The sequence below is a fragment of the Malaclemys terrapin genome, chromosome 7 (assembly GCF_027887155.1).
Source record: "Malaclemys terrapin pileata isolate rMalTer1 chromosome 7, rMalTer1.hap1, whole genome shotgun sequence".
NCBI lineage: Eukaryota > Metazoa > Chordata > Testudines > Emydidae > Malaclemys > Malaclemys terrapin.
In genome coordinates this window covers 106,112,484-106,134,137 of record NC_071511.1, presented here as the reverse complement: position 1 = coordinate 106,134,137, position 21,654 = coordinate 106,112,484, and the positions used below count along the sequence as shown (strand labels likewise).

Sequence of the window (21,654 nt, the reverse complement as noted above, 5' to 3'; positions counted from 1 at the left end):
CAACTCCAGGTTTGGCCAAGCTTTTGTATTTCAGAGGAAGATGGAAAAAACATCAACCCAGAATACATCTAGCTAATTATTTATTGGGGGGAGAGGGGGAGAGAAATCCTTCCTGACCCCTGCAGGCAACCAACTGAAGCCTTGAAGCAGTCATTATATGTGTTTTGATTGCAGTCATTATATGTGTTTTTAGATGTCCAAGATGTCTTTGGAAAGCTTACTTACCTGAGTCCAGAGCAGGTACTGAGACTGACTGCAGAATCAGGATACCCTTGCACAGTACCATGGTAATAGCAGTGACCCTAATTGCAAAAAGGAAGGAAGGGGGAAACATTTAGGTAATCATAAATTCTATTCAGTGCCTTGTTTTTATAAGGTTCTCCCTTCCTTTCTAGCTAAAAACCTTGTTTGATTTCAGGAGACAGCATCCAGTATCCCACTGATAGCAATCTTTCTGCTTCCATGGAATATTGTAAAGAGCATTCTCAATGTTTAATGTTGGACCAAAGGAGTCCACACAAGTACCTGTGGCATCCCTAATTGCTAAAAGACAATCAACAGTGTATTTAAAATATGACAAGTTTTTTCTCCTTGATTATGTTATCTGAAAGCTATGATATGGGACATTTTATAACATTAAGCAGCGGAACAAATCTCATTGACATCAACATTTTGCTTAGATTTAAATTTTCTTTAGTAATAGGATGTAAATTCATAGGGGGTAATTAAGCATACCGTGAGATGTATTAAATCTAGTGTCAAATCTATGGCTTGAGAAACTCACATGGCAAATGAAAAGTGGGTTGGAAGGGAAGCATTTTATTAAATTAACTAGCTGGGTAGCTGCACATTATTAGGAACAAACAAAAATAAGAGGGTCTTCTATTTTGAAAGGCATTTTATGGCTGGGTTATTGTATTTCTTTAATAATCCAACTGCTTGCAAAAGGCAACCACAAGACAGATACTGACTCAATAAAGATACATATCTTGCTGCAATCAAAATTAATTTTATTGTTGACTAAAGGTTATACTACATCTGCAATTATGTGACTGGCTGGAAAGTAATGATTGTGTCACGTTCAGCATTTCTTTTTTTCACAGCTCCTTTAAATGCTATCAGGAAGCTGAAAATACTCTTGTAAAAGGTTGCTATCTTATTAGTGCAAAGGAAAGTTATCACTCATGTTTCAACTGACAGTCATCTCACTATGCCTTTTTATTACTTGGTTCATTCACATCTAGCTGCATTAATTAACCTTTTCAGTGTCAGGGAATGGTTTTCAATTACACAGCTGCACACAGCACACTTCTAAAGCCCACCTTGATTTCTTAAAGAAAGCAATAACCTAGAGAAAGACCAAGGTAAGATGGAATAGCTCAGATATGAATCCTAAGCAAATTAGTTTATCTCATAAGAAAATGTTTATTTGGAGCATTTTTTTAACATGAGAATGTAACAAAATACAGAACAGTGGGTTATAATCTGAATTGAATTTACATGGTTTGCCATTGCAATTTAGTTAAAGCAATGAGAAAAATGGTGTGTCAGTGACTTATTGTTAGTGTGTCTTCATTATCTGCCTCAGTAAAGTGCTAGTAACGCTCTGATGAGAAAGAAAATCACAAACAAGAGGAGCAATTCCACACACTGAATTCTCTCTAGAGGTTTGCTTCACTCACAGCTAAGGACATGCGGCTGTTAGGCATGGCCATAATATTTCTGCTTTAAAGACAATGATCAATTAAACTCATCCAATCCTTAACTGGAGAAAAACCTCAATGACATTGAGACAGCCTGGTTACATAAACATCCGCTAAAAGTCATAAGAGTTAGTAGTCTGGAGTCTGAGGCAGGAGCACGATTTATAACTGGTGCTGCTCATGGAAGCCAGATATCTGTGTGCTCTCAGTGTATGTAGCAAACTCCTGGTTTACACTACAGACCGATATTGGTATAGCTATGTCACACTCAGGGGTGTGGATTTTTCACACCCCTGAGTGGCGTAGTTATACTGACCTAACTCACTGTGTAGATAGCTCTATGTCAGCAGGAGAGCTTCTCCCATCAACATAGCTACTTGGGGAAATGGATTAAGTGCACTGATGGGAGAGCTCTCTCCCATTGGCTTAGACCGTCTTCATTAAAGTGTTACAGCAGCACAGCTGCACTGATGCAACTGTGCTGATGCAGTGTTTTAAGTGTAGACTTGCCTGGTCTGTGAAAGTGTCTGGTGAAAGAGGATGGGGATGATGATTCCTAGGCTGATACAGACTGCACCTGACATTATCGAAGAATGTATTATAGAAAAGGTTCTTATTCCTTCCCACTCCAGACACACAACTAGATATTTCATTAACTTTGAACTCGTCTATCCATTTTCATAACTTCAAGATCCACATGTTACAAGAAGGTAAGGTTCCTTTAAGTTCAATATTGAAAATGGTAAATCTATCAGATCATATCCTGTGATTGGATTAGTGGAAAATTGATTTCTAGCTCAGTAACTCAGTTGAGTTACTGTATTTTTCACCTACCAAAAAAAGACTTTTGCGGTTTTAAATTACTGAATGAAGTAGATAATCCCCCCCACAATGAATCGTTACTACAGTGAGCTGATTTGTTGTATTTAAAGCTGTGCTCTGGCTTTACTGCAGACCATTAACTACTAGAGCCATGATTAACTTTCAGAATGAAAGATTTTGGGGGAGCTATTTAGTATATAGTCTAAATGTGAAGAGAATACAACAGTAACGTCTGCACCAAGCAGATGCTTAGAGTTAGAGCTTGGCTACACTTGCGAGTTACAGCGTATTAAAGTAGCCCCGGGCACACTAGCTCACTACCCGTCTACATTGGCAAGGCACGTAGGGCGCTCTGACTCCACGGCTAGAGCACTCCTGGTACTCCACCTCAGAGAGTAGAATAACATTTGATGCACCCCCACCAGAGCGCCCAGTGTCAGTGTGAACGAGATGTTGCATTACTGCGCTCTGATCAGCCTCTGGAAATGTCCCATAATCCCCTTAAGTGAAGTGCCACTCTTGTCATTGTTTTGGATATGCCCTTTGAAAGCTCCGTTTCTGACAGCCAGCATGCTTATCTGCTCTGAGATAAAGCAACCATTATTGTGAAATGCTCTGTGTGGGGGCAGGGGAGGAGGTCTGCTGCTGTCTGAACTTACAAGACAGCATGCTGACATGCTCTCAGCCCCCCAAAAACCCATTCTCTCTCCCCCCACATATACACAACACACTCCCTGTCACACTCCACCCCACCCCCCTCTTGAAAAGCATATTGCAGCTACTTGCATGCTGGGATAGCTACCACAATGCACTGTTCTCTGTGGCCATTGCAAGAGCTGCTAATGTGGCCTCGCCAGTGTGCTGGCAGCTGTCAGTGTGGACTACAGCGCGTTCCCTACTGCGCTCTACGAAGGCTGGTTTAACTCAAAGCGCTCTACATCTGCAAGTGTAGCCATGCCCTTAGGACTGCAAATAGCACAATGACCAAAACCTGATTTCATTTCCACAGCCGGGTAACTATAAATCAGTAACTTGATTTAGTTTAGAGTGCACCATACAGGTATTTTAGGAATACTAAATGAAAAAAGATGTAAAATCAAATTATAGAACCTCAGGAAGACATTTCTTTTAAAAAATATTGCAGTTGCTCTTGATCAAAAATGTGTCGTACTGGTCTCTTCAAACTATTTTAGGTAGCAAACTGTACAATTTATTTGGGGTCTTTCTGCCATCATCGTTGTACCAAAGTACATTGCCTACTTAAAACTTTTCTTTCAAATGTATTTGTAAAGAGGAAACTTTCTACAGTCAGCAATACACATAGCTGAGATTAGTTTGCTTCAATAGTGAACCACAAAAAGTTGTATATTCTTTCCTCATTTGAATATTATGAATTTTAAAACCATTTTGAAATTTTTCATCTACTTGCTTTTTTGCTGCTTACTTACAGCACAGACTATACATCCCTCCTTTTATAAAGTGAGCCCATGGGATAGCTATTGATATTATACAATCTTCCAAAAGAAGTGATGAGCCATTTTCCATTGCAATAAGATATAACCACCACACGCATGCTCATAGAAAGCGGCTGATAACTTTCAAAATTGATTGCTTTAGTCTGGACATGACTGGCTTTTCATAATGAAGATATTTCTTAGCATTAAAAAGATGTGAGTGAAAATACTTCCCCTGTTGTCATCTGCAAGACTCATTACAGATAACATGGAATGAGATACTTCTACTGATACAGTAAGTAAGTAAGTAAATAAATAAATAAATAAAAGAAATATTCCATCCGAGCTGGATCTACTAAGCCAGATAAAAGATAAACGTAATAATTAAAATCAATCGCTGCACTGTTTTTAATTAAGGAATTCATATTTGCCATCAGAGGACAAAAATGTGAGTGACTTAAAACAGTACCTTATTTATAAAAAGCATTTTTAAAAGAAAAAAGGCATTTTGTGCTCATTTTAATGAAGAGCAAGTTAGCCAGATATTTTTTATAAAAATATCTTAAGGCCTGATTTAATAAAAACAAAAAATAAAAGATACATCTTGCTTTTGCATTGTGGAAACCCACACAGACCTTGGAATGCCTTTATGTGACCTTCGACACTGCCCTGCGGAAGCCAGCTTTTTAAGGCTTTCTTTTAATTGAATCAGGCCTTCACTTCTTATCTGTGCAACAATGGCTGTTTGTGGCCTACTAGAAAACTCTAAGAAGTGCATTTTCAAAGAGCTGCATAAGGCTTTAACAGCAAAAATCTTATAGGCTTCAATGACAGTCAATGGTGAAACTCCCCAAGCCTCACTTTGAAAATTTCCCCCTCAAAATTCTTGCTTAGGTACATAGGGACAAGCAGTTGCCAAAGGCAACAATCTAAAAACAATATTCGGCTAGCTATTTTATTTCACTCTCCCATCCTGGCAGCACTCACATGGTGTTTTAATGATGAAGCATCATCTATTTCCCAAGACACAAACCTTACCGTGTAATTGCGTGTGAGAATGACATCAGTGCCATCTTTCATATAGTGTGTTTCTGTGAAGCTATCAGCTAAGAGGCCTCTGAAAAAACAAAAGAAAACAAAAAGACACATCTGTAATATTAAGATCAAATAATCATGACATTTGTTCTTCCATGGTTCCATCTGCGATAGAATAAGAAGTTTAAAATTAACAAGCATGGAAACAGAAAGCCTCATAATAGGTCACTGTGACTAGAGCATGAATTAGTGCAGAACTGTGCACAAGATTAGGAAAAAATGTGTCTGGAAATCACTCGAAACATCAAAGAAATCTAGTAGGTTAGTAGGCTGGAACTTAAAAAGTTCCCTGATTAATAATAAGTCTTTATTCTGACTGAAATTGACTAGAAGCTGCCAGATGTCCTTTCCTCCAAATGAAGATTAAAAATAAGCACAGCTCAATATTGAATCTCTCATGTCATTTTTAGTATCTTTCCAATCAAACTGGAAATCTAGACATTTGGAATATTTTAAAAGTAATTCAGTCATGGTAAAGATGCTGAAAAAATGACACATATTGGAAAAAAGGTAATGTGTCCCACATTCTATCCAGCCCTTTGCTATCTAATGCACTGTGTACATCAGCAAATGGCTAGCCACTGCTGCCACATTTACATGCTCACAAAAATATAAAACATGGGTTTTGAAAACATACCATGGATTTATTGGACTGGTGTATTTAATTAGGGCCGTGTGAGCAATTTGGGTAACAGGGAGGTGGGAGAAATGAGGTCACTGGAATATCATCAAGAATGCTCAGCTCTAGTGTAATTCTGCTCTCTGAAAAGTCAGTGGTACTCCCATTGGATTCAATGGGAGCAGAAACAGGCCAATGACGAGTTCTTCTGAAAATTTTACCACACAAGTTCAAGGAGCACAAACCTTAAAACTTCAAATGTTTCAAGCAGTTCAGGGAAGAGGATTATATGTTTGTACTTCCTGGGATCTGTCGGTGCCCATTTAATTTTTGTTACATTCCAGAATGTCACAACTGAAGCATCTTGTGATTTATACAGCAACTCACCATATTACGCTTAGCATCACTGACCATTGCTACTGTAGTGCAAGGGCAATATCAGCTGTCTTTGAAATTCAGGGACATCTACTTTCTAACAGCATTCAGCTCCTGCCATCAGAGATTCCCCAAGGATAAGGTTTTATCCTTAAAAAAATTCTAATGTAAAATGGGTAGAAAGGAACATAACAGCTATTTGGGCAGTTCACTTTTCAAGAAAAAAGTGTATGAAAAGCAGTTGGGATGAGGAGAGAGAGAGATTGGCTCCAGTAAACTAGCAGTTCATTAGACTAGTTTTCAATAAATGCGAGGGATGCTTCACAAAATTAACGTTTTTGTCCCCAGAATTAAAAAAAAAAAATCAGAAGGTTCTACTATGGGTACCCATACCACAGTTTCTTGAAGAAAGAGTTGTTATTGATAAAAGACTTTCCACTTCTGACTCAAGTTCTCAGAAAGATTTATAATCATGGCACTTAAAGGTTCCTGGACAAAGGAATGTCAGCAAGGAAATGTAAGTGGTCTAAGGTGTTTTGCAAAAGAATTTCCAAACCATGTAAATGTTCAATGCTAATTGTACCTTCTTTTAAACTACACCGAGAACAAAGATCTTGGCAAAGATTTTTGGAGTTCATAATTGTAGTTTTCTAAAAAGTACAGCTGTCTGTGTGTGTGTGTGTGTGTGTGTGTGTGTGCATGCGCATGCACATGTATGCGTGTGTGGTGTGTGTGTGTGTATATAAAGTTTCTCCTTGCAGAAAGCCCAGGGAATAGGGGAAGCATTACTTTTGAGTGCAGTCTCTGCTCAGGGACTGTCTTCAAGTCAAGGTATTGATCTGTTTTTCAATTTTTCATCTAGAAAGGATTTCTAACAAGGTCAGAAGGAAGAATATATATTTACATTGGCTCTCAACACAGGTGAAAAAATACCATCTGTGAGTGTATGAGGTTTTGACAAACATTTTAGTGAAATATGAAAGCTCCAGACAGATGATGATATCAAAACTAAATGGCAATATCATCTGCACACCTGCAATGGACCAGAGAATTCAGATTACAGAATATATCTTTGGCATAGAGTTTTGAAATGTTCTGCTTTCTTCCGAAAATGTGTTTTTCATTTGGGAAGTTCATTTGTCCAAACTGGTCCATCTCTTTTTATTGCAAAGTATGGACTGTATTGTTCTTGAAATTAATATATATTTTCCAAAATTGGTGATATTTGCATCTCTGTTAATACAATTTTTTTTCAACTTGTAAACACGTTAACATCTCTGGTAGACTAACATTTATTATTATTATAATTTTATTACTTGTGTTATGGTAGTGCCTAAATGCCCAATCAAGATCAGGGACCCATTGCACTAGATGGGTGCACTGTACAAACATTTTTTAAAAAGAAAATCCCGGTTCCAAAGACCTTACAACCTAGATTACAGTAGAAAATGACAAGTGGAGGAATCAAGCAAATGAGGAGAAAAGGAGGATGTGGTAACACTAAAGAAAGCAGGTCTTGTACCACAAGCTTTATTTGTGGATCTCATCCCAAATTTCAGCATGTGTGTGGTACTTTTCTTTGTATAGTCATATTTTATGTTAAAATCCAGCAACATTTTTCAGTGGTTCACTGGGTTGCACAAGAGGCAATTTGGGTAGAAGCAAAGCAGCAGATATTATGACCACACCAAGGGTATGTCTACACTGCAGTTAGACTCCTGCAGCTGGCCAGTGCCAGCTGACTCAGGCACATGGAGCTTGGGCGAAGGGGCTGTTTAATTATGGTGTTCTTAATGTCCTTAAGACCTCCCAACTCGCAGGATCCTAGAGCCTGGGCTCTAGCCTGAGCCCAAATGTTTACCCCGCAATTAAAGAGCCCTTTATCCCATGCCTCAGAAGCCTGAGTCAACTGGCATGGGCCAGCCGCAGGTTTTTTATTCCAGAGTAGACATACCCCAAGCATTTACGGTCTCTGGAATGGCTGCTAATTTAAGGGAAAGAAGTTTAGTTAAGGTTGCCAACTTTGTAATTGCACAAACCCGAACACCCTTACCCCGCCCCTGCCCTGCCCCTTTCCCAAGGCCTCGTCCCCCGCTCACTCCATCTCCCCTTCCTCTGTCGCTCGCTCTCCCCCACCCTCACTCACTCGCTCATTTTCACCGGGCTGGGGCAGGGGGTTGGGTGCAGGAGAGGATGAGGGTTCCGGCTGAGGGTGCAGGCTCCAGGGTGGGGCCAGAAATGAGGGGTTCAGGGTGCAGGAGGGGGCTCACGGATGGGGGAGGGGGTTGGGGTGTGGGCTCTGCGGTGGGGGAAGGGATGAGGGGTTTGGGGTGCAGGAGGGGGCCCTGGGCTGGGGGCGTGGAGACAAGGGATTCGGAGTATGGGAGGGGGCTCTGGGCTGAGGCAGGGGGATGGGGTGTGGAGTGGGTATGGGCTCTGGGCTGGGGGTGCAGGTTCTGGGGTGGGACCAGAAATGAGGGGTTCAGGGTGCAGGAGGGGGTACAGGGCTGGGGAAGGGGGTAGAGGTGTGGGAGGGGGTGCAGAGTGCAGGTTCCGGGAAGGAGTTTGGATATGAGAGGGGGCTCAGGGTTGGGGCAGGAGTGTGGGAGGGGGTGTGGGGAGCAAAATCCAGGCAGAGCTTACCTCGGGGGGCTCCCTGGAAGCAGCAACATGTCCCTCTGGCTCCTAGGTAGAGGTGCAGCAAGGCAGCTCTGCGCGGCGCATACTGCCTCCATCTGCAGGAGCCTCCCCCGCAACTCCCATTGGCAGTGGTTCTTGGCCAATGGGAGCTGTGGAACCGGTGCATGGGTCGGGAGCAGTGCGCGGAGCCCCCTTGCTCGTCCCTCCGCCTAGGAGCCAGAGGGACATTGCCGCTTCTGGGAGCCTCACGGAGCCAGGTCGGGAGCCTGCCAGCCTGCCAACCAGACTTTTAACGGCCTGGTCAGCAGTGCTGACTGAAACCGCCAGGGTCCCTTTTTGACCGGACATTCCAGTAGAATACCAGACACCTGGCTACCCTAAGTATCTACCTTCCCTTACTGCCAGTGCTTCTGAAAGATTATCATAAAGAGCAGCTGTTTTATTAATTAGTGTTACCATTTATATAGCAACACTGGTGAGCATTGTGCTTTATAGACATGTAAGGACAAAGAGTAAAATCCTGTTTCCATTGAAATTTATGAGAGTTTTGCCATTGACTTCAATGGGGCCAGGATTTCACCCAGGACGCCTGCACCAGAGGGTTTACTATTTAAATAGACAAAATACTGACATGGGACAGGGTAAGAGATGTAACAGAGAGGCAAAGTGATTGAACAGTCCTCTTGGCACATACCCTGTTATTCCCAGGGGTTTCACAATAACCTAGTGATCTAATGAGGTGAGAGATGGAAGTAGGGAAGGTGACTCAGTGCTGGAGCGCTAGACTGAATAAGGGAATTTTAAGGAAGAGACTAGAGAGGAAAGCTCATTTCCTTGGGTACTGGAGGAGGGAGACGGTTGATGTTGATATCATCATCATTACGGAGATCAAAACTTGAGAATAATAATGACGGGAATGATGACTAGGATGACCTTTACACTTCTATTCATTCCACCCCCAAGAGAGGGCTCAGGAAAGGCTAAATAGGTTTTAATGCCAGAAAGGACCATTGTGATCACATGTGGAAAATCCATACCTTTGAGCAACATAGTTTTACCCATCTAACCCTTGCTGTAGACAGTGCTACGTCAATGGGAGGGATTCTCCCGTTGACATAGTTACTGCCTCTTGTGGAGGTGGTGTATCTATACCGAGGGGCAAAGTTCTCCCATTGGCATAGGTAGCATCTTTACTAAGCACTACAGTGGCACTGTAAGTGTAGATAAGCCCTTAGTCTGACCTCCTATTTAACACGGGCCCTGGACTTCCTTGAATTAATTCCTGCTTCAAGTCCAGTAGCTGTGGTTGACCTAAAGTATTTCTTCTAGAAAAAATATCTCATCTTGATGTAATAATTTCCAGTGATGGAGAATCCACCACAACACTTTGCATGTTGTTCCAATGGTTAATTACCTTCACTGTCAAAAAAGTGTCTTTTAATTCTAGTCTGACTTTGTCTAGTTTCAACTTCCAGCCACTGGATCTTATTCACTGGCATCATTGGTTTCATTTCTCTTATGTCTTTCCTGGAAATTGCCAGCTCCTGAATTAAGAAAGTTTACCAAGCAAAACAAACTCCCAGAGGTGCTACTATCAATCCCCGCCAGGCTTCTTTCTTCAGAGACTTTTGGCTCAGTAGCCTGATACCAGTCTGCTGAAAAAGTTTTTTGAATGGTAAGGCTGAACAGTCTAAGGGTACGTCTTCACTACCCGCCGGATCGGTGGGTAGTAATCGGGGATCGATTTATCGCGTCTCGTCTCCGGAACTCCACCAGGGCGAGTGGCGGAAGCGGAATCGACGGGGGAGCCGCGCCCATCAATCCCGCGCCGTGAGGAAAGTTGATCTAAGATATGTCGACTTCAGCTATGCTATTCTCGTAGCTGAAGTTGCGTATCTTAGATCGATCCCCCTCCAAGTGTAGACCAGCCCTAAGAATGGTAAAGGATTAGCAACAATACTGTGGCAATAGAGTCCACCAGCAGACTTTCCCAAAGGAAGATAATCAGGTGAAATGGTCTGCTCCTAAAGCAGCAGCTGAAGATCTGCACATTTCCTGTACAGGTTATGGGCCTGCTTAGGAAGATACACTTTTAAAAGTAGAGAGAGGGTTTCAGTAATAATACTAAGTTTCAGAGTAACAGCCGTGTTAGTCTGTATCCGCAAAAAGAAGAACAGGAGTACTTGTGGCACCTTAGAGACTAACAAATTTATTAGAGCATAAGCTTTCGTGGACTACAGCCCACTTCTTCGGATGCATATAGTCATTAAAAATGCTTTTGAGTAGCTCTGAGCCTAGTTACTAGAGCAGGAATTGATATGTCCCTGCTTAAGACCTCTCCTTTTGCTCTTTTGCCATGTACTGTGGCACATGGATATTAATTGATACTAAGATAGAAAGACAGATTTTCCTTATGATGTAAAGGATGGGGACTATATAATGCATGCCCTGTTGTGAAAATTTGGCCTACAAATTTACCTTAATTGTGAGCTCAACTATAAAAAGTGAGTGTTAAGTTCATAAGATGGTACAATAACATATAACAACAAAAGTTAATGGAAAAATGTACAAAAGGGAGACAACAAATTAAATTAGCCCAAAATAAAAGGCCTACTGATATAATTCAAGGACTGTGTTAAGATCATACCTAGTAAACACACAGTATGAGAAACAAAATTAAAATTAATGAACCAAAATTAGTGTATCAGAAATTAGGTCTATTGATGAGAAAATAACAGGATGGGCTACTCCACCGATCACTCCCTTTTGGGGTCCTTAAAAAGACATATGGATAAACATTGTTTACCAGAGTGAGTTTCACCATCATACCACCCACCCCCACTGTCTCTTGGGATCCTGGATCTTTGTCAACCTGAACCTGAGAGATGTTCTGAACAGACTGGGCCAGAAGGAGGGAGCAAGAAGACATTTGCCACCTGTACTGGTTCCTGCTAATACCTGAATACCACCTGGGATGTAAAACTTACCTTTCCCTCTCTCTCTCATGAGTGGCCTTGTCCTTCTCCATCTTATTTCTGCTCTTTCCTATCCCTTTCCTATTTCTATCTGTTTAACAAGAGTCTAGCTTAGCCAGCCAAGACTGCATATTTTGCAACACTGCTGTAAGCCTGTGACCAGAAAGGGGCAAATAAAAGCAATGCCTTAAACAGCCCAATGCTGGTATTAGTTTGCCAGGTGTCAAACTGGCTGATAAGACCATGTGCTTTTTTTAGCGATAAGGTTGCAAGTCAAAGTCAAACACCAGAAACAGAGGTTGCATTTTCTATCTTTGCTGTTCTTTTCTCTCCCCTTTTTGTGTGTTCATTTTGTTTTATGCAGTGTTGTAGCTGTGTTGGTTTCAGGATATCACAGAGCTTGTCTCTCCTACCAACGGAAGTTGGCCAATAAAAGATATTTCCTTACCCACCTTGTCTCTCTTCATTTTGTTTTGTCTTCTAGGGGGAGGTATAGCTCAGTGGTTTGAGCAGTGGCCTGCTAAACCCAGGATTGTGAGTTTAATCCTTGAGGGGCCCATTTAGGGAACTGGGGTAAAAATCTGTCTGGGGATTAGTCCCCCTTTGAGTAGGGGATTGGACTGGATGACCTCCTGAGGTCCCTTCCAACCCTGATATTCTATTTTTTGGGGGGAAGGATAACTCAGTGGTCTGCTAAACCCAGGGTTGTGAGTTCAATCCTTGAGGGGGCCACTTAGGGATCTGGGGCAAAATCAGTACTTGGTCCTGCTAGTGAAGGCAGAGGGCTGGACTCAATGACCTTTCAAGGTCCCTTCCAGTTCTATGAGATAGGTATATCTCCATATATTATATTATATATTATTATAAATGGGATCAGACTTTAGCAGCAGCAGCAACAATGACCACTCCTGTCCATCTCTACTTCTGCTCTTTTCCCCCAAACAGTGGTTTTCAACCTGTGGTCCGCAGAAACTTGGGAGTCTGCAAACTATGTCCAAGGGGTCCATGAAAGGTTGTCGGTACCATAGAACAGTGGTTTTCAACCTGTGTTCCGTGGACCCGCTGGGATTCTGCAAATTATGTCTAAGATTTCCACAGGGGTCTGTGCCTCCATTTGAAACGTTTTTATGGGTCCGCAAATGAAAAAAGGTTGAAAACCACTGCCCCAAAAGGATAGTTATTACCATCTTTAATGCTACCTGAAAGACTGTCAAACAAAGGATTTTTTTCCTTCTAAAAACTCTCTTGAGCTAAAGGGAAAGAGAACAAGGGATGTTGTTAAAATGAAAGTCTTATTTAATATTTTACATCTCAAATGCTTTAACTGCTTCTCCTTATTTTCTGTATTTTTAATAAAAGGTTAAAAGGATTTTTAATAGTGTTTGCACCATGGTACTAAGCAAGCTAAGGTCTCACTACCAAACCTTGTTTAATGTTGGACAGCACCTGGGTTATGTTAACACCTTTGGACCATATATTCCATCTAACTTAATACAACTGCCCAGAGGGTATCCAATATTTTTTGGCAGGCAAAGCTGTTATCCCCTCTTTCAAAATATCTAATGCCTTAAAAGCTGTATAGTAGAATAAACATTTAGCATGAGTATCAAGAGACTAAGTCATGTAAGGGCATTTCTTGAAAGCTTATCAAAAATAAGTATAACAAGCACTCAAGTTCAGCAATCAGGAAAGGTGTGCTTGAACTTCCCATTATGGCACTAATATTAAACAACAAATTTAACATATGTATCCATTAGGTAATTTAATTGCCTCCCTCAGAAAGAGATGTAATTCACTAAATTGATTTACATTTCCTTTTCTGACTCATAGCAAAGAAGATTAATACAGGAAAGTAAATCAATTTAGATGGCAAGCTACTTAACCTAATTGGATCAATGTAATTCAGAAAAAACATGGATCAAAATAACATTAATACATCATAGTGCAGGAGCTCTGATTCAGTTCATGCCCACAGCTGAAGTTCCAAACCCCATCAATCCACAATGTTCAACAGTGCCAAATGATTATCAATTTTTTGCACTGCATGAAGAAGTAGAAACAAGAGAAATAAATAGTATCAGGAACTGCATTACTTGCTGGGCACACGAGAAAAGAAAGAAAGAAAGAAACTAATGGAACACCAGAGCTTCCTGATTAATTCTTTGTAGATGAGAAACGTGCTTCTCCTGAGTTAAATTGCTTATGTAATGCAGCACAGTCAATGACAGTGTCATGAAACATCTCTTCCTTTTCTGTTTCTCTGAACAAACAAGTGGAAGCTTCTCAGGGCAGGGCAGGACAAGCTTTGCCTATCCTGAGCTAAGTCAAATATAGTGCAGTTGTAAATTACCGGTAGTTCTAAACTTACCTATCAGATTTGCCTACAAACTTTCAAGTGTCAGCTGCCTCCATTGGTCTAAGGCCCAGAGTACATAATGGATATAACTTAAATTAACAAAAAAGCTAATGACCCAGAAACTTGAGCTGCTGATTTTTCCAAAATGCTAATCTTGCATTCAGATACACAAACAGGATCTTTTTTCAATCCACTCACTAACAGGTATGATAGTGCAACACAACTTAGCCTCTTATCTCCAAAACGAGAAAACCACACTGTGTTCCCCAAGCAGCAATACATTATCTCCAAAGGTCATAATGATCCTTCCATCAGTTTGGGAATGTCAAACAGATATAGAATCAGAGAAGCCAGAGATGGAACAGATCTACTAGATCAAACAGACAAATCTCTCTGCAAACGCAAGATGTTGTACAGCAACATCCTCATCCAGTTTCAAATGTCGCAAGCAATACAGCCTCCAACACTTTGCAGAGGTAACTGTCATGATTTGTTTCCTGATATACAGCATAGATTTTTCCTGTTTTAATTTCTCCTTGTTATACCCCTTTTACTAGCTTAAATAATTCCTGTCCTCTTTGGTGCATACATCATTCAAATGGGTGTAGACAATTATCATGTCCTCCCTGAACCATTACTTAACCAAGTGATACTCCCATGAGGATATGGAAGTGCCAAGAATCATGCACATTTCACACTACTGCTACTTGGGCAATGAGTGGCAACAGCAGGGACAGACAATGGAATCATTCTTGGAGAGGAAAGTACTGGAGGCAGGGATAGAGTAGCAGCAGGGCCGGTGCAACCCATTAGGCGACCTAGTTGGTCGCCTAGGGAGCTAACATTTCGGGGGCGGTGACCGCAGCGGCCGGATCTTTGGCCGCCCCAGTTGTCAGCGGTATTTCAGGGGCGGGACCTTCCGCTGCCTCTGTCAGGGGTGGTATTTCGGGGGCGGGACCTTCCGCCACCTAGGGCAGCAAAAAAGCTGGCGGCGCTCCTGAGTAGCAGTAATCTCTTTCTACATCCTTTCGAAGCAAAGAGCATGAGAGTAAGAGACCCTCCCTCTCACAGCAGCCACTAGACCATGGAGTAGAGCAAGCAGGCTGATTTTTTCTGCTGAACAAAACATGGCTTTTGTCTAAAATTAAATTTTAATTTTGGTTCACATGTCCCTCCCTTTGGGAGGGGGGAAGTGTTGAGCAAAAAATTTTGGGCCCATAAAAATGTTCAGGTTTTCCAAACCAGAAAATGTTGACAAAAAAGTTTTTTTGAAAATCATTTTTTGTTTGAATTTTGTATTAAATACATACTTATAAAGAAACATTCTTGAAAATGCCTGTGAAAATTAGCAATTTCCAACCAGTCTTATCCTGGAGGGATAAGCAGAGACAGAAAGTTAATCCTTTCTCCAGCAGCTGAGGTGGGAGGGGAGAGTTTTAAACTTTATATGTAAAGACCCAGTAGTTAGATACGAAATGTGGAAATCCCAAGCAATGTCTGGGGAGAGTAGCCTGATAGAAAGACTAGCCACCATCCTCCTTCCCAGCAGCTTGGGGAGCAGTGGAGATGGGAATCACTTTCGTACCTTGCTGCTGGGCCTCTTCATATCTACTTGTCGCTAGTCCTCTAGATAACTGGTGTCTGGGAGATTTTCCAAGCCATCCGCAGTACATTACTCTACTCTATTTTTGTTCTGTCTCTTTACACCTTTTTTTCCGACAGTCTTTTAGGCAGTTCTCAGTGCCAGTTCTCAGGCAGTGTTCATATCCAAGCCAATCTGAATTAATTTTGAGAATAAAATCTCATAAAACACTGTATCAAAAGCTTTACTAAAATGCAAATATATTACAATACAGCTTTGACTCCATTGTCCACTATTTGTACTTAATGCTCCACTTCATGCGCCATAGGCTGCTCTTGATCCGTGCTCCAAAAATGACATAGCACTTCTTTTCCGCTTTCTTGGAGGTAGGCAGAATGGAAGAATGTGTCTGCCACAAAGGCTTAGCAAATTTTAGGACCCCCAGGCAAATTTTAGGACGGGCAATGCAACCCGGGCTGGGGTGGAGGAAGGTATGACATTAAAGAGGTCATCAGACTCCTCCACTAGCTCCTCAACCTCCAAGTTCAGGTTGGCATCCACCCTTTTAAGCAGGGCCTGGTGCTCCTTGAAGTCATTGGGGGAGACAGGGGGGCTGCTCATTTGCAAGGGGTCCGCCACTGCTTCGTCCAGAGACAACGAAGATGACTGCACCACAGGGGGCGGGGCAGCTTCCCCTTCCTCATCTGGGGACGTCTCCTTGGGCATCGGGGCCCACTGGGATGCTCCCATGTCAGATTCGGCACCATGCTCCGACTGCGGTGTCAGCTGTGCTGGGGGCAGTTTATCTGATGTGGCCTGGGAGGAAGGGTAGGAGTATGGGATCGGCATAATGGGTACACCCCATGGGTTCCAGTACTGCCACTGAGTGGGCCATTGCCCCTGCCTCCACGCCGCCGCTGCAGGAGTCACGCCGGTCTCATGGACCGGTGGCAATTTGCCTTTTATAGGCGAGGGGCTGAACTCCCCCTCTGACTCAGACCATTGCCCTTCTGGTGAGCAGGGCGAAGCGGTAGATGCCTGAGTCTGCCAACTGACCATCGTCGGCGACCAGTAATGAGAGGGCGAGGACCAATGCCTGCCCAAAGAGCGGTACCAGGGAGCTGGAGACCGGTGCCGCGACCGAGAACGATCCTGCACTGGGTCTGTGTGGGGGGTGGGGGTGGAATCAATGTCTGGGAGACCGCCTAGGCCAGGGGTGACCAACCTGTGGCTCCAGAGCCATGTGTGGCTCTTCAGAAGTTAATATGTGGCTCCTTGTATAGGCACCGACTCTGGGGCTGGAGCTACAGGCGCCAACTTTCCAATGTGCCCGGGGGAGCGGGGAAGGGTTGCTCATTGCTCAACCCCTGGCTCTGCCACAGACCCTGCCCCCACTCCACCCCTTCCCGCCCCCTCCTCTGAGCCTGCCGTGCCCTCGCTCCTCCCCCTCTCCCCCCAGAGCCTCCTGCACTCCACGAAACAGCTGATAGGGAGGGAAGGGAAGGCGCTGCTGGTGGGGCTGCTGGTGGGTGGGAGGCGCTGGGAGCAGTGGGGGAGCTGATGGGGAGCTGCTGACATATTACTGTGGCGCTTTGGCAATGTACATTGGTAAATTCTGGCTCCTTCTCAGGCTCAGGTTGGCCACCCCTGATCTACGCTGTGGCGAACTCTGACAGGAGGCCCAACAGTATCATGGGTATGTGAATCGACGTAGTGACTCAGGTGTCCCATGCCCTGCAGGTGGAGAACTTGGCATCATGGACCTGGGTCTTCTAACCAGGGGCTGAGGCTGCAGTGCCAGGGTCCGAGGATGCAGTGATGGGGACCAGCGCCTGTGGTCCGGGATCAGGGACGCTCTTCTGTGTTAGGGAGTGGTCCCATATCCGGCTTGCCCATAGATGCTGGGGCCTTGGCTGGGTCTGTCACATGGCTTGGCATCTGCGGTGCTGGCTGGCCTACTTGATCTTTGGCCACCGGGTCCGCTTTGGGCACAGATGGCCCTACAAGGGGCGGGGATGCTCTGCTGCTCCCGGGATTTGGAGGTGGATCCCTGGCTGGGCCAGGGGGTCTGACCGCAGGGGTACCCCCGAGTAGCTCTGAGGCGGGCATGTGGCCTAACACAGGTCCTTTGCCCGAAGCCCCTTTTTCCTGCGGTGCCGGTGGGCCCTTCAACTTCAGCCGCTTCTTAGGCACTGGGGAGGGAGAATGGTGCCAGGACGATTCTGGTGCTCGTAGTGCACTGTACGCTGATGCCAAAGTGTCAGGCGTGGAGTCCGATCAAGAAGGCTCCAAGGCAGGATGAAGCGCAGCCTCCATGATGAGGGCCCTCAAGTGGATATCCTGCTCCTTTTGAGTTTGAGGGCAAAAGTTTTTGCAGATCCTGCACTTGTCCTTTTTGTGGGACTCCCCTAAACACTTCAAACAGCTCTCGTGGGGGTCACTAATGGGCATCAGCTGGCTGCATGATCAGCAGGGCTTGAAGCCTGGGGAATGGCTCTGAGGTGAAGTCCCAGCCGGGACTCTGAACTACTAAATTACTACTCTAATACTTAACTTAATGGTCTAACTAAGTATCTATCAACTAAATACAAGGGAGACAGAACAATGGACTCTAAAAACCGCTAACCCTCTTGAGAAGCAAGACAAAGCACTTCGACCAACCGTCATGGGTGATAAGAAGGAACTGAGAGGGCGTAGGATCGGTGGCGCCTAATATACCAACGCATGAGTGCGGCACTCAAGGGGGCACCGCAGCCGATCCTACGGATACTGCTAAGGCAAAAGTCTCCAACGTTTGTGCACATGGGCTCACACACACCTAGAATGGAATTGACATGAGAAAGCACTCGAAGAACAAATCATGTCAAACCAACCTAGTAGCTTTCTTTGACAGGGTAACAAGACTTGTGGAGGTGGGGGAAGTGGTAAATGTGGTAAATCTTGACTTTACTAAGCCTTTTGGTACTGTCTCACATAGCCATCTCATAAACAAACTAGAGAAATAGAGCCTAGATGGAGCTACTATAAGGTGAGTGCACAACTGATTGGAAAACCATTCCCAGAAAGTATTTATCGGTGGTTAACATCAAGCTGGAAGGGCATATTGAGTGGGATCCCGCAGGGATCGGTCCTGTGTTTGGTTCTGTTCAATATCTTCATCGATATTTTAGATAATGCCATAGAGCGTACGCTTATAAAGTTTGCAGCTGATACTTAGCTGGGAGGGGTTGCAAGCGCTTTGGAGGACAGGATTAAAATTCAAAATGACCTAGACAAATTGGAGAAATGGTCTAAACCAGTGGTTCTCAAACTTATTTGATCATGTCCCCCTCGTGTGTGTCTGTAGTTGTTTACACACACACAACCCCACACTCCAGCTCTGAAGGCAGAGTGGAGAACAGCAGCTGCTGGCTGGGCATCTAGCTCTGAAGGCAACGCTGTACCTGCTGTACAGTGCAGAAGTAAGGGTGGCAATGTGAAAAGTGATATTTGTCATCACTTTTCACAGCAGACTTAGCATCCCATTGCCACCCTTCTGCATTGCTGTTCCCATCCTAGGTCTGACAGCCATGGCCCTGCCACCCCCAGGCGAGGGATTGGAGGGAGAAAGGAGAGTCTGAGCCCAGTCTGCCTCCCGGTGAAGGATTGAGATGGGATGGGGGAAGAAGAGCCAGAGTGGCAGGGCTCCAGCTGTCAGTCTTGGGGTGGCAGGGCTCTGGCTGTCTCCCTTATCCCCACCTCCAGGTATGCAAAGCCCTTCTGCACAAGCCCCAGCTACCCAGGGCTGACAGCCAGAGCTCTTCAAAAACAAACATACTAAAACAAAAACAAAAACAAACAAACAAAACCCCCACACAGCTCATGCCTCACTTGACACATTCCCGGGCCTCCCTTGTGAGGTTTGTCCCATAGTTTGAGAACCGCTGGTCTAAACTAAACGAAACAGGATGAAATTCAATGAGGACAAATGCAAAGTACTACACTTAGGAAGGAACAATTAATTGCACACATACAAAATGGGAAATGACTACCTAGGAAGAAGTACTGTGGAAAGAGATCTGGGGGTTATAATGGATCACAAATTAAATATGAGTCAACAGTGTAACACTGTTGCAAAAAAAGTGAACAGCATTCTGGGATATATTGGCAGAAGTGTTGTAAGCAAGACACTAGAAGTAATTCTTCCACTCTGCTCTGAGCTGATAAGGCCTCAGCTGGAGTATTGCTTCCAGCTCTGGGCACCATATTTCAGGAAAGATGTGGACAAATTGGAGAAAGTCCAGAGGAGAACAACAAAAATGATAAAAGGTCTAGAAAACATGACCTATGGAGGGAAGATTGAAAAAACTGGATTTGTTTAGTCTGGAGAAAAGAAGACTGTGGGGAGACACAACAGTTTTCAAGTACATACATGGTTTTTACAAGGAGGGTGAAAAACTGTTCTCATTGACCTCTGAGGATAGAATAGGGTTACCATACGTCCGGATTTTCCCGGACATGTCCGGCTTTTGGGGGCTCAAATCCCCGTCCGGGGGGAAATCCCCAAAAGCCAAGCATGTCCGGGAAAATCGGGAGGGCTCGGCCGGGGCCTCTTTGGCCGGGGCAGGTGCGGGGCCGGGCCGGGGTCGCGGGGCCGGGGGCATGGTGCCGGGCCGGGTGCGGGGCCGGGCGGGGAGCCGGGGGCGCGGTGCCGGTCTGGGGTCCGGTCCGGGCCCGCGGGGCCGGGAGCCGGTCCGGGGTAGCGGGGGGTGTGCTGGGCCGCGGGGCCGCCAGGCCGGACCGCCGGGGGGTGCGCGGGGCTGGGAGCCGGTCCGGGGTAGCGGGGCGGGGGGGGGAGGTGTGCTGGGCCGCGGGGCCGGGAGCCAGTCCGGGCCGCCGGGGGGTGCGCGGGGCCGGGAGCCGGTCCGGGGTAGCGGGGTGCGCTGGGCCGCGGGGCCGCGAGCCAGTCCGGGGCAGCGGGGGGCGGGGGGGTGCGCTGGGCCGCGGGGCCGCGAGCCAGTCCAGGGTAGCGGGGGGGGTGCGCTGGGCCACGGGGCCGGCACCCCAGGGCCCGAGCCGACCCAGGCTGGAGCCACCGGGGGGCCAGCCTGGGCCGCGCCTCCTCCCCCCACACTCCCCCTTACCTGCTTCAGGCTTCCCGTGAATTAAATGTTCGCGGGAAGCAGGGGAGGGGGCGGAGACTTTGGAGAGGGGGCGGAGTTGGGGTGGGGGGCGTGGGCGGGGCTGGGGGCGGGGCCGGGGCCCCGTGGAGTGTCCTCCATTTGGAGGCACAAAATATGGTACCCCTAGGATAGAACAAGAAGCAATGGGCTTAAACTGCAGCAAGGGAGGTTTAGGTTGAACATTAGGAAAAGCTTCCTGTTAAGGTAGTTAAGCACTGGAACAAATTGCCTAGGGAGTTTGTGGAATCTCCGTCATTGGAGATTTTTAAGAACAGGTTAGACAAACAGCTGTCAGGAATGGTCTACTTATTACTTAGTCCTCCCTTGAGTGCAGGGGACTGGACTAGATGGCCTATCGATGTCCTTTCCAGTACAACACTTCTATCATTCTATGGCCTGGGATATGTTTCACTTCTAAGTTATGGGTTCAAATCTGCCTCAGTTTGCTAGCGTCCAAAAGTCAATCACAACTGATTCAATGGGCGACATGGGACATGGTTGTGGGCTCCATTCAACCCCAATGGATAAGAGTCCTCATTACAAAAAACAGCTAATACTATTGGCACTAAGTCGTGCCTGGCTGATAAATTTCAGCAGGTGGATGTCCTCTGGAACAGGACTCATTGGCATGGCAGTATGATGAAGCTTCCACTGCTACAATCTGTACAGTATCAGTTTGGTGGGGTTTTCTAAAGTTGGGAGGAATAATGGCTTGTGGGAAAGAAGGACGAGAACTTTTTAAAACAACTAACCCATATACTGGCCTGCTTCTGGGAGCACTATATAACAGCCTGCATTCAAAAGCAATGTTGGGAGTCTGGGTTTCCGTTCTCTGAAATGTGGCTGAAAACAATATGGAGTATTTGTGATC

The 21,654-nt window shown here is 45.0% G+C and overlaps 1 protein-coding gene across 3 annotated transcripts in view; it reads right to left on the bottom strand.

The window, feature by feature from the left end:
- ADAM12 (ADAM metallopeptidase domain 12) overlaps positions 1-21,654 on the bottom strand; it is a 308,978-nt gene that overhangs the window by 124,066 nt on the left and 163,258 nt on the right. For all 3 annotated transcript variants that reach the window (XR_008445733.1, XM_054035537.1, XM_054035538.1), the window contains exons 4-5: positions 5,018-5,096; positions 226-302 (exon numbers count right to left, since the gene is read on the bottom strand). Coding sequence is in view for 2 of the 3 variants with exons in the window: in XM_054035537.1 (XP_053891512.1) it covers positions 226-302; positions 5,018-5,096 (156 nt within the window). In the remaining variant the exon portion in view is untranslated. The remainder of the gene's footprint in view (positions 1-225; positions 303-5,017; positions 5,097-21,654) is intronic.